Source organism: Hypanus sabinus, chromosome 6 (genome assembly GCF_030144855.1).
Source record: "Hypanus sabinus isolate sHypSab1 chromosome 6, sHypSab1.hap1, whole genome shotgun sequence".
Lineage (NCBI taxonomy): Eukaryota > Metazoa > Chordata > Chondrichthyes > Myliobatiformes > Dasyatidae > Hypanus > Hypanus sabinus.
Window position 1 is genome coordinate 7,987,298 of NC_082711.1, and position 13,180 is coordinate 8,000,477.

A 13,180-nucleotide genomic window follows, 5' to 3' on the forward strand; every position below is an offset into this window, starting at 1 on the left:
ATTTTTATTTATTGTGCTTATTTTGTTATTGTTTCTTTATCTTTCTGTGCTTTTTGAACTGCATCAGACCCACAGTTACAATTATTTCATTCTCCTTTACACTCCTGTACTGGAAATGACATTAAACGATCTTGAATCCTGAAAAGGTTGGCACAACATCATGAATTGATGGGTCTGTGTTCGATGTATGAGGCAATTTTTTGCTTGAACACAGAGTGTGCTCAGTTGCTAGTATGCATTGCCTGGGAGGGCAGTAGAAGCAGATACAATATCAACTATGGAGGTCTGCATACAGGAGATGGAAGAGTGACCTGGTAGAGGTATACGAGATGATGAGAGCATACACGGGGAGAAAACACTGTGTTACATTCAGCGGACTGGCCGGATGAGATCAACAGTGAGATCCAAATGTCAAGAAGGTGGTTCCTCAATGCTCTATGAAGAGCGAATGGCACAAGGCTGAGAAGTCATGGTCATTCACGGCAAGCGAGGAAGATCACAGCGTGATGACTACTTGTACCATTGGTCCAAGGTCAAGAGAGTGGAACTGCCTCAGTGAAACACTTTTCCATTTTACAGACTCTCTAGTCATTGTTGGAAACAGACAACTAACAAAACAGATAAGTTTGTGGATAGGAGAAGCTTAGAGAGCTTGGGGCCAAACAGGGCAGATGGGACCAGCTGGACAAGCTACTTTGCACAATTCGTGCCGAAGGGCACTTCCTAGCCCACGAGTAGCTTGACCCAGAGAAAGACTTGGTCATGGCTTCCAGTCTTTGGGAGAATTATGATAACTCTGATTTTGTACATAGACCATTGAAATCAGGACAGATCTGGCACTGAATTCAGTCAACAATAAATTCCTATCACAGCTTGTCAAGGTCAGGATTTGCAGAGAACAACAGCTCTGCTAAATCGGGAAGCATCAGTAGTGATAGAGGTTGGTGTGGTCAGAGTTCAGGTACAAACACCCACTGTATCCAAGCCCAGGGAACTGGGTACAACATCAAGGATGTAACGTTGAGACTTTATAAAGCACTGGTGAGGTCCTACTTGGAGTACAGCAGGCTAGGCAGCATCTATAGGGAGAAGTGCTGTTGACATTTCGGGCCGAGACCCTTTGTCCTGAAACGTCGACAGTGCTTCTCCCCATAGATGCTGCCTAGCCTGCTGTGTTCTACCAGCATTTTGTGTGTGTTGTTGTTTGAATTACCAGCATCTGCCGATTTCCTTGTGTTTGCTCCTACTTGGAGTATTGTGAGCAGTTTTGGGCCCCTTGTCTTAGAAAGAAGGCGTTGAAGCTCGAGAGGGTTCGAAGCAGGACCACAGAAATTATTCCAGGTTTGAACAGCTTGTCATAAACCTTCTGCAGTTTTTTCCGATCCTGTGCAGTGCATTACCAACATCCACTCTGCGGTGCTACAAATGGGAAGTGGGGCAAGGGCAAGAACAACTGGATGGATATGCCACTCAGTGTGGGCTTGTCATCATAACACCACCATGGAAGGCCCCAAACCCAGCTGTGACAGGAGGAGGGTTGGGCATGGGGCTAGCAACCCCAATTGTAAAAACCCAGAGCTACAGAAACGCCACCATTAGCTCCAAAGACCTCATCCCTGGCAAAGGAAGTATCTTCAAAGATAGGCTACACTCAGGAATAACTGAGGACTCTGGCCTACACCCCTGATGGGCTTGTAATCACAAGCAATGTTGGTTAGATAAAACGTCACCAGAGAAACAGCAGCTCTTAGCAGGATCAGATGGAGAGGTGACGACTGCTGGACCAATCATGGATTATAGAACAGTCGAGCACAGCACAGATCCTTTGGCCCCTGTTTTGTGCAGACTGTCAAATCCACTCAAAACTTTGCAGACAGCAGTGGGAATTGAAGTCCAATCGGTGACCACTGGCACTGTACCACCAGCAATAACGTAATGATTAACATAAAGCTTTACAGTGCCAGTGACTCAGGTTCAATTCCCAGCACCTTCTGCAAGGAGTTTTAATGTTTTCCCCGTGACCGTGTGCATTTCCTCCCATATGCCAAAGACATACAGGTTAGGGTTAGTAAATTGTGGCATGCTATGTTGGCACCGGAACTTGTAGCGATACTTGTGGGCTGCCCCCAGCACCCCCTTGGACTGTGTTAGTCATTGACACCATCTACACATTTATGTTATATTTAAAGATACAGCACCAAACAGGGCCACCTCGGAACCACGCCACCTGGCAACCCACCGATTTAACACTACCTAATCATGGGATAATTTACAATAACCAATTAATCTACCATACCAACCGGTACACCTTTGAACTTTGGGAAGGAACCAGAACACTCGGAGGAAACCCACGCACACATGGGAAGGAACGTACAAACTTGCTTATGGAGGATACCAGAATTGAACTCGAATTCCAACGCTGCAAGCTGTAATAGTGTTGAGCTAACCGTTACACTACCATGGTGTCCCAGTTTCACTGTGTGTTTTAATATTCTGACATACATGTAACAAATGCAGCCGCTCTAAGGAGTATATCTCTATATCCTAATCTTCTCAAGTGGATTCCAACACTGCATTTGCCTGGTACCTTTTGGCCATGAGGACGTATCGGTCGACGGGCAAGCCCAGAACCATGTTGATGCTGCGCACGGTGTTGATGTTCCTGAAGACGAGCAGCATGGGCCTTGGCAAGTCCTTTAACACCTGCATGATCCTGTCAAAGTGGTGGTTGGCCATGTCCTGCATGTAAGCCCTCTCCTCATGGGTCAGGATGTTGGCCAGATGGAAGGCCGTCTCCTTCATGTTGATTGGCCGCTGCATCAAGATCTCGCAGAACAGGAAATAGTCTGCCGGGGAAGCAGGGGTGGCAAGTTAGAGGCAGGTTAAGATATGCTGGGATATCGCAGACACCCCCCAAACAGAAACTGAACATGTGCCAATAATTAAAAGATTACTGTAGTAATTCTACACCTCTGATACCCAGAAAAACCATATCACAGAGCAACAGAGCACAGCAACAGGCTCTTCAGCTCACTTGGTCCACAGCGTGGTGGCGTAGCAGTTACTGTAGCACTATTACATACTCAGCAACCCGTGATTGATTGCAGCTCTGTCAGCAGATTTCCTCCGTGTGCTCCAGTTTCCTCCCACATTACAAAGACGTACGGATTAGTACAGGGGTGGGCAAACTTTTTGACTTGTGGGCCACAAAGGGTTCTAAAATTTGACAGGGGGGCCGGACCAGGAGCAGGTGGACGGAGTGTTTTGGTAATACACTTCATAAGAGAAAATAAAATATCATGGGATATGTAGAAAACACGTGCTTTAATTTCAATTGAAAATGAACAAATGCATTACAACAAAATATCTGTCTTTGAAGTCCCATGGTATTTAGCTATTTATTGAAATGACTTTTAAAACACTGAAAATTAAATGAATAAAATACAGCTTTTTTTAATAGTAACAGTTATTATTTTAAAGCACTGAAAATTCTGTTATCCTTCAAGATATTATCATCATCACTCTCCTCCTGACTGTCTTTATTTCAAAAACAGTAGGAGATGCAGGTCTACTTGTCCTGCTCCTTCTTATTCAATTGTCCCCTGTGCCAAAACTCAACAACGACCAGCACAAAGACAGAACACTGACAGCGCGCCAGTATGCGGAGCGCGTTATTTGATCTGGAGCGCATTTTTTATTTTGAGAACGTATGTGCACCTGCGCACTACTCATGTCCATCACTTAACAGAAATGACATGTAACATGTAAGGCTTATTGAAAAAAATATTTTCAAATGCATTTTTTACATAACACAACGAAGAAACTTATTTTTAATTTCAGTGGGAACAGTGTTGTTGGTCTCCCTTTTTAGCCAGCGCATCAAAGTCTGGATTTAGTTTTGTTGTGGCGATTCTCAGGATGGATCTGAGGTGTTGGTCAGTTAACTTGGATCTATGGCTGGCTTTGTTGATGTTCATGACGCTGAACGCCTGTTCACACAAATAGGTCGAGCCGAACAAAGAGTAAAGCGCAAATATGGAGTAATACGCTGCACCTCAACAAAGGTCAATGTATATAGAGTGCGTCATCTATTGGGAAAATGCCAGAATTGCGGGGAAAAAACGTTAACAAGGTTTATTAATATAATTTCATCAAGTTCTGTGGGCCGGATTAAAAAGCTTAACGGGCCGTAGTTTGCCCATGCCTGGATTAGTAGGTTAAGTGGTCACATGGGCAGCGTGGGCCCATTGGGGTGAAAGGGCCTGTTACCAAGCTGTATATTATGCATAAAAATAATAAATTGGACTGCTTAGCCCATATCCCTCCAAACCAGAGCCCATGAACCCGTGGCTTAATGGTTGGCCTCTTTGGTCAAGAGACTTACGAATGTTGGTCAGGCACCTGCCTCAACCACTTCCTCTGGCAGCTCGTTCCTAAAGTGGTGAATTTTTAAAATTTTATTTTTTATTCAGAGTTACAATGCAGAACAGGCCCTTCTGGCCCAAAAAGCCACAAGTCCAGCAACCCACCCACACAGCCTAAGCGATTAACCCACTAAACAGTACGTCTATGGACAGTGGGAGGAAACCTACACGGGCATAGGGGGAAGCCTTACAAAGGATGCTGGAACTGAAAACGAACTCCAACACCCCGAGCTATAACAGCGCCACACTAACCGCGAAGCTACTAAGGCGCACTGGCTTCCTCTCAGATCCCCATTAAATCTCTCCCCTCTCAGCTTAAACCTCTGCTCTGCAGTTTGGTTCCCTTTCCCTGGAAAAAAAGACGGTGTAGGCATTCACCTTCTCCTTGCCCCTCATGATTTGATATACCTCTTCACTGTCACCCCTCAGTCTCCCACGTTCCAGCAAGGAAGGTTGTCACCAGCACCAGCCTACCTGCCATCAAGGGCATATAGACAGAGGTTCTCTTATCTATGCATCCCCATCCTTCCTTCTAACATGAATGTACCTTTCCCTGTGCAATTGACCCTGCACATGTCTGAAGTGAACTTGCCAGAGAATTGGTGTTCCCAATTAACGCATCTTAGTTCCTGCCTAATGCCCAGTAATTTGCCCTACTGCAATTTAAAACTTTCCCACAAGGACCATACCTATACCTATCTACAGTTATCCTGAAAGTTAAGGAGTTGTGGTCACTGTTCCCTCACGCACTGAGAGGTCAATCACTTGGCCAGGCCCCAATATGCCCCTCCTCAATATGTGAACCGTCCAAGTATTGATTTATGAAACCTTCCTGGACACACTTAACAAAATTCAGCTCTATCTAAAGAAGGTCCTAGTTTATATCAGGGAAGTTGAAATCCCCCATGACAACAACCCCAGTATTTTTACACATTTCTTAAAACTGATTACATATCTGTTCCTCGATGTCCTACTGGCTCTCTTCTCACTGCAGACGTCAGAAAGTACAGGAGCCTCAGGACCTACACCACCAGATTCAGGAACAGTTATTACTGTTCAACCAGCAGGAAGAAGGTACAGGAGCCTCAGGACGCACACCACCAGATTCAGGAACAGTTATTACTGCTCAACCAGCAGGAAGAAGGTACAGGAGCCTCAGGACCCACACCACCAGATTCAGGAACAGTTATTACTGCTCAACCAGCAGGAAGAACGTACAGGAGCCTCAGGACCCACACCACCAGATTCAGGAACAGTTATTACTGCTCAACCAGCAGGAAGAAGGTACAGGAGCCTCAGGACCCACACCACCAGATTCAGGAACAGTTATTACTGCTCAACCAGCAGGAAGAAGGTAGAGGAGCCTCAGGACCTACACCACCAGATTCAGGAACAATTATTACTGCTCAACCATCAGGAAGAAGGTAGAGGAGCCTCAGGACCCACACCACCAGATTCATGAACAGTTATTACTGCTCAACCATCAGGAAGAAGGTAGAGGAGCCTCAGGACCCACACCACCAGATTCAGAGGAGGTAACTTCACTCAAGTTCACTCACTCTATCACTGAACTATTCCCACAACCTAATGGACTCAATTTCAAGGACTCAGCTCACATTTACAATATTTATTGTTTATTTATTTACTTTTTTTTTCCCCTTTTCTATTTGCAGTTTGTTGCCTTTTGCACAGTGGCTGGCTGTCCATCTTGTTGTATCTGTTTTATTTATTGACTATTGTGTTTCTATGTGTTTATGTTGAATGCTTACAAGCAAATGATTCTCAGGGTTGTATATAGTGACATATATGTACTTTGATAATACATTTACTTTGAACTTTTTTGTATGAGGAAGGCATCTCTGAGTTTGAGTGATAGAGCAGGATTTTCAGCCCAGACTCCACATGTGCAGATCTCAGAGTAAATCTATACCTGTCATCATATACTACCTCTACAAAATGTAACACTAGACCTGACTGATGAAGGAGCTACTGGACCTTGCTGTCGAGCTCCCTGGGTTCTCCCTGTTTCGGGTAAAACCGCTCTGGGAAGAGTAAAGGAGGTGGGATATACTTCATGGTTAATAATGCGTGGTGGGACCCCTGGAATGTGCATGCCCTCAGATCCTTTAGTTCCCTGGATCTAGAGTACCTGGTGCTGCTGTGTACACCTTTCTGGCTGCCGAGGGAGTTTACGGCTGTTATCATCACAGTTGTGTATATTGTGCTGCAGGCTGATACCAACCTGGCTGTCAAGGAACTGGAAAATACACACCGGAGGCTGCCCTCATCGTCACCAGTGACTTTAATAGAGTGTCGCTGCCTAATGTTTCACTGAAGTTTTGCCAACACATCCAGGTGAGCACACGGGGAGATAGCATACTCAATCACTACTACTCTCCCTTCCGTTACGCTTACAAAATGCTCCTCCATCATCCATATGGAAAATCAGATCTCTCCTCCATTTTTCTGGTGCCAAAGAATAGACAGAAGCTGAAACAAGAGGCAGCCATAATTAAAACCGTCTACTGTTGGTCGGACCAATCGGCTGCAGGACTGCTTTGATGACGCTGACTGGAATGTCTTTCATGATGAGGATGTCTCTAAGTTCACGGATCGAGTCATGAGTTTCGTCTAGAAGTGCATCGAGGATGTTGTCCCCCAGAAATCGGTCAGGGTCTTCCTGGATCTCTCAGAAACCCTGGATGAACAGTTCCATACGAGCAGCACTTACCACGCGAGATAGAGCTTACATTGCCGGTAATCAACAAGAGCTGAAGAAATGCAGCTATGATCTGCAAAAGTCATCAAGGCAGCAAAACAACAGAGACAAGATTCAGACTCAACTTTCCACCAACAACACATGCAACTTATGACAAGGTCTGCACACCATTGCAGACTTCAAAGCTAAACGCAGTGGAGTTTCCAACATCAATGCCTCACAACCAGATGAGCAAAATCTGTTTTACGCTCGATTCGATGTCGCCAATACTGAGCCCCTGAGGAAACCTGCAGATGATGTGACCGGCAGCTTAGTCATTGAATATGCAAGTGTTTCCAACGGGTGGTCAGTCGCAAGGCTGCGGGTCTGAATGGCATCCCAGGGCGAGTACTCAGGATATGCACGGCACAACTGATAGATGTGTTTACAGATATTGTTAATCTCTCCTTCTCCCACTGTAGAGTGTCCTCCCGCTTCAAAACATCCACCATTGTCATTGTACCTAAAAAGACCAAGGTAACATGTCTGAATGACTGGCGTCCTGTTGCACCAACCTCAATAATAAGCAAATGCTTTGAGAGGCTGGTCAAGGAATACACCTTGCTATCACCCACACTGGACCCCTACAATTCACCTAATGACACAACTGATCAACAGACAATGCAAAAGCCACAGCTCTACACACCATCCTTCCACAACTGGAGAAGAGAGATGCTCAGGTGAGGATGCTGTTCTTGGACTACAGTTCAGCATTCAACACCATAATTCCTTCCAGACTCGACAAGAAGCTCAGGGACCTCGGCCTTCACCCTGCCTTGTGCGGCTGGATCCTGGACTTCCTGTCAGATCGCCAGTAGGTGGTAAGCATGGACTCCTTCACCTCTGTCCCTCAGAGCTGTGTCCTAAGCCCCCTCCTTTACTCTCTGTATAACCATGACTGTGTCACCACCCACAGCTCCAATCTGCTAATTAAATTTGCTGACTACACTACACTGCTTGGTGTAATCTCAAATAATAATGAGGCAGCCTACAGAGAAGTCATCTCTCTGACACAGTGGTGTCAAGAAAATAACCTCTCCCTCAACATTGCAAAAACAAAGGAGCTGGTTGTAGACTACAGGAGGAATGGAGACAGGCTTACCCCTATTGACATCAATGGATCTGGGGCTGAGAGGGTGAACAGCTTTTCCTCGGCATAAACATCACGGAGGATCTCACATGGTCTGTACATACCGATTGTGTGGTGTAAAAGGCACAACAGTGCTTCTTTCACCTCAGACAGCTGAAATAGTTTGGTATAGGCCCCCCCCCCCACCAAATTCTAAGAACTTTCTATAGGGGCACGACTGAGAGCATCCTGACTGGCTACATCACTGGGAAGTGATGTATGGGAAGTGTACCTCCCTTAATCGCAGGACTCTGCAGAGAGTGGTGCAGCCAGCCTAGCTCATCTGTAGATGTGAATTTCCCACTATTCAGGACGTTTACAAAGACAGGTGTGTAAAAAGGGCCCAAAGGATCATTGGGGATCTGTGTCACTCAAACCACAAACTGTTCCCGTTGCTACCATCTGGGAAACAGTGCCACAGCATAAAAGCCAGGACCAACAGGCTCCAGGACAGCTTCTTCCACCAGGACATCAGACTGATCAATTCATGCTGACGTAATTATATTTCTATGTTATATTGACTGTCCTGTTGTACATAATATTTATTATAAGTTACTATAATTGCACATTTGAACAGAAACATAACAAAGTTTTTTACTCTTCAGGTATATGAAGGCTGTAAGTAATAAAGTCAATTTGTTCAATTCCTTTCCACCATGAGGACCATAACCTCGTTGTGGTTGGAGAATTGTGTGCCTCAGTGACCTGGAGAGTAGTTGGCCGAACTCAGGGCATTATGCTTTGGCTCCTGGTCAGGTCACCCATGCCAAACAGGGTCAAAGGTTAGAGACCAGACTAAGAGTGGTCCACTGGTTCCCCGGGTTCGCAAGTTCAGCTCAGGGCAAACTGGCCAAACAAAACTGTTACAGAAATAGCAACGAAGAACCCTTCTACATCTGTGTGCAATGGTATTCAAATCTCCACCCAGGACTTGGTGGAGATTTGAGTAGTGAAAGTCGAGAGGAAGATACAGACATGATGAAGCCCTGATGGAGGACCTTCATTGCTGCCCTAAACGCCAGTGGCATACCGGGCAGCAAGTTTCTACCTTGAGATTCATTTTCTTGCAGACATAAAGAAATACATACAATAGACTTAAAACCAAAGTCTGACAAAATGTGGAAAAGACGACAAAATGTGCAATTTAAAAAAAAACTGAGAACGTGAGTTGTGAAGAGTTCTTGAAACAGAGCTTGTAGATCATAGATGTAGTTCAGAGTAACATTTGGAGCATTGAGAAAGGTTTGGGTTGCATATCTATGAAAGAATGTGCTTATGTTCGAGAGGTTCCAGCGGAGGTTCAAGACAATGATCCTGGTGATGAAAGAGTTAACAAGTGAGGAGTGTTTGATGGCTCTGCGCCTGTACTTGTTTGATTTTAGAAGAATGAGTTGAGTAATCTCATTGAAACCTACAGAATATTGAAAGGCCTGGATAGAGTGAATGTGGAGAGGACATTTCCTATACTGAGGGAGTCTAGGACCAGAGAGCACAGCCTCAGAATAGAGGTATGTTCCTTTAGAACAGAGACGAGGAGGAAATTTATTGCCACAGATGGCTGCGCAGGCCAAGTCACTAGGTATACTTAAAGCAGAGACTGATAAGCTCTTGATTACTAAGAGTGTCAAAGTTTCCAAGGAGAAGGCAGGAGAATTGGGTTGAGAGGGATAATAATTCAGCCATGATGGAATGACATAGCAGAATGATGGGCTGAATGGCTTAATTCTGCTCCTATGTCTTATGATCAAAGATGTGTTCAGACAACTCACCTTTGACTCCTAGCTCTTCGGAGTACTTCTTCATCGCCACGTCATTCAGAAGGACAATAGAACGCCAGAGTTTGCAAAGGCTCACCCGATCCCTGGAGGGGAACACAGCAGTGAGTGGCCACCAGATATATTTCAAGGTCAGGGAGGAAATCAGTCTCCCATTTTAGGAGCCTCAAGCACCCCAGCAACCTCCGGCACTGAGTGGGAGGTGGCGGCAACAGCAGGCACTCCATCTCTCAGACATGTTTCATCGTTCCAAGCAATCTATTGACAAACTTCAACTCATTCAGAACACCGCCGCTAGACTTCTAACAAAACCAAGATGACGGAACATATCATTATGATTATGATTAACATTACAATTATGTGAAGAACAAAAGGATGACAGGAGTGAAGGTAGGACCGATTAGAGATAAAGGTGGGAAGATGTGCCTGGAGGCTCTGGAAGTGAGCGAGGTCCTCAATGAATACTTCTCTTCTGTATTCACCAATGAGAGGGAACTTGATGACGGTGAGGACAATATGAGTGAGGTTGATGATCTGGAGCATGTTGATATTAAGGGAGAGGAGGTGTTGGAATTGTTAAAATACATTAGGACGGATAAGTCCCCGGGGCCTGACGGAATATTCCCCAGGCTGCTCCACGAGTCAAGGGAAGAGATTGCTGAGCCTCTGGCTAGGATCTTTATGTCCTCGTTGTCCACGGGAATGGTACCGAAGGATTGCAGAGAGGCAAATGTTGTCCCCTTGTTCAAAAAAGTTAGTAGGGATAGTCCGGATAATTATAGACCAGTGAGCCTTACGTCTGTGGTGGGAAAGCTGTTGGGAAAGATTCTTAGAGATAGGATCTATGGGCATTTAGAGAATCATGGTCTGATCAGGGACAGTCAACATGGCTTTGTGAAGGGCAGATCATGCCTAACAAGCCTGATAGAGTTCTTTGAGGAGGTGACCAGGCATATAGATGAGGGTAGTGCAGTGGATGTGATCTACATGGATTTTAGTAAAGCATTTGACAAGGTTCCACACGGTAGGCTTATTCAGAAAGTCAGAAGGCATGGGATCCAGGGAAGTTTGGCCAGGTGGATTCAGAATTGGCTTGCCTACAGAAAGCAAAGGGTCCTGGTGGAGGGAGTACATTTGGATTGGAGGGTTGTGACTAGTGGTGTCCCACAAGGATCGGTTCTGGGACCTCTACTTTTTGTGATTTTTATTAATGACCTGGATGTGGGGGTAGGAGGGTGGGTTGGCAAGTTTGCAGACGACACAAAGGTTGGTGGTGTTGTGGATAGTGTAGAGGATTGTCGAAGATTGCAAAGAGACATTGATAGAATGCAGAAGTGGGCTGAGAAGTGGCAGATGGAGTTCAACCCGGAGAAGTGTGAGGTGATACACTTTAGAAGGACAAACTCCAAGGCAGAATACAAAGTAAATGGCAGGATACTTGGGAGTGTGGAGGAGCAGAGGGATCTGGGGGTACATGTCCACAGACCCCTGAAAGTTGCCTCACAGGTAGATAGGGTAGTTAAGAAAGCTTATGGGGTGTTAGCTTTCATAAGTCAAGCGAAAGAGTTTAAGAGTCGCGAAGTAATGATGCGGCTCTATAAAACTCTGTTTAGGCCACACTTGGAGTACTGTGTCCAGCTCTGGTCGCCTCACTATAGGAAGGTTGTGGAAACATTGGGAAGGGTACAGAGGAGAGATTTACCAGGATGCTTGCTGGTTTAGAGAGTATGCATTATGATTAGAGATTAAGGGAGCTAGGGCTTTATTCTTTGGAGAGAAGGAGGAGACATGATACAGTTTACTCAGAGAGTGATTGGTGCGTGGAATGCACTGCCTGAGTCAGTAGTGGAGGCAGATACACTAGTGAAGTTCAAGAGACTACTAGACAAGTATATGGAGGAATTTAAGGTGGGGGATTATATGGGAGGCAGGGTTTAAGGGTCGGCACAACATTGTGGGCCGAAGGGCCTGCACTGGGCTGTACTATTCTATGTTCTATGTAATATATAGATAAGCCTACACGAGGAGAGGCTGTACTTGATCTGGTATTGGGAAATGAACCTGGTCAGGTGTCAGCTCTCTCAGTGAGAGAGCATTTTAGAGATAGTGATCACAATTCTATTTCCTTTAGCATAGCATTGGGGAGGGATAGGAACAGATAAGTTAGGGAAACATTTTATTGGAGTAAGGGGAAATATGAGGCTATCAGGCAGGAAATTGGAAGCATAAAATAGAAACAGATGTTCGTAGGGAGATGTACGGAAGAAATGTGGCAAATATTCAGAGGATATTTGTGTGGGGTTCTGAGTAGGTACATTTCAATGAGGCATGGAAAGAATGGTAGGGTGCAGGAACCATGGTGTACAAAGGCTGTTGTAAATCTAGTCAAGAAGAAAAGAAGAGCTTAAGTAAGGTTCTAAAAACTAGGTAATGATAGGAATCTAGAATATTATAAAGCTCGCACGAAGGAGCTTAAGAATGAAATTAGGAGAGTCAGAAGGGGCCATGAGAAGGCCTTGGTGGACAGGATTAAGGAAAACCCCAAGGCATTCTACAAGTATGTGAACAGCAAGAGGATAATACATGAGAGAATAGGATCAATCAAGTGTGAAAGTGGAAAAGTGTATATGGAACCAGAGGAGATAGCAGAGATATTTAATGAATACTTTGCTTCAGTGTTCACTATGGAAAAGGATCTTGACGATTGTAGGGATGACTTGTAGTGGACTGAAAAGCTTGAGTGTGTAGATATTAAGGAAGAGGATGTGCTGGAGCTTTTGGAAAGCATCAAGTTGGATAAGTCACCGGGACCAGACAGGATGTACCCCAGGCTACTGTGGGAGGCAAGGGAGGAGATTGCTGAGCCTCTGTGGCAATGATCTTTGCATCATCAATGGGGACGGGAGAGGTTCCGGATGATTGGAGGGTTGTGGATGTTGTTCCCTTACTCAAGAAAAGGAGTAGGGATAACCCAGGAAATTATAGGCCAGAGAGTCTTACTTCAGTGGTTGGTAAGTTGATGGAGAAGATCCTGAGAGGCAGGATTTATGAACATTTGGAGAGGTATAATATGATTAGGAATAGGCAGCATGGC

The 13,180-nt window shown here is 45.1% G+C and overlaps 1 protein-coding gene across 3 annotated transcripts in view; it reads right to left on the minus strand.

Annotated features, from left to right (window-relative positions):
• The window catches only part of adck5 (aarF domain containing kinase 5), a 110,231-nt gene that overhangs the window by 17,896 nt on the left and 79,155 nt on the right, over positions 1-13,180 (minus strand). For all 3 annotated transcript variants that reach the window (XM_059971635.1, XM_059971634.1, XM_059971636.1), the window contains 2 exons: positions 10,081-10,172; positions 2,588-2,846 (listed from right to left, as the gene is read on the minus strand). In XM_059971635.1, the coding sequence (XP_059827618.1) occupies positions 2,588-2,846; positions 10,081-10,172 (351 nt within the window). The remainder of the gene's footprint in view (positions 1-2,587; positions 2,847-10,080; positions 10,173-13,180) is intronic.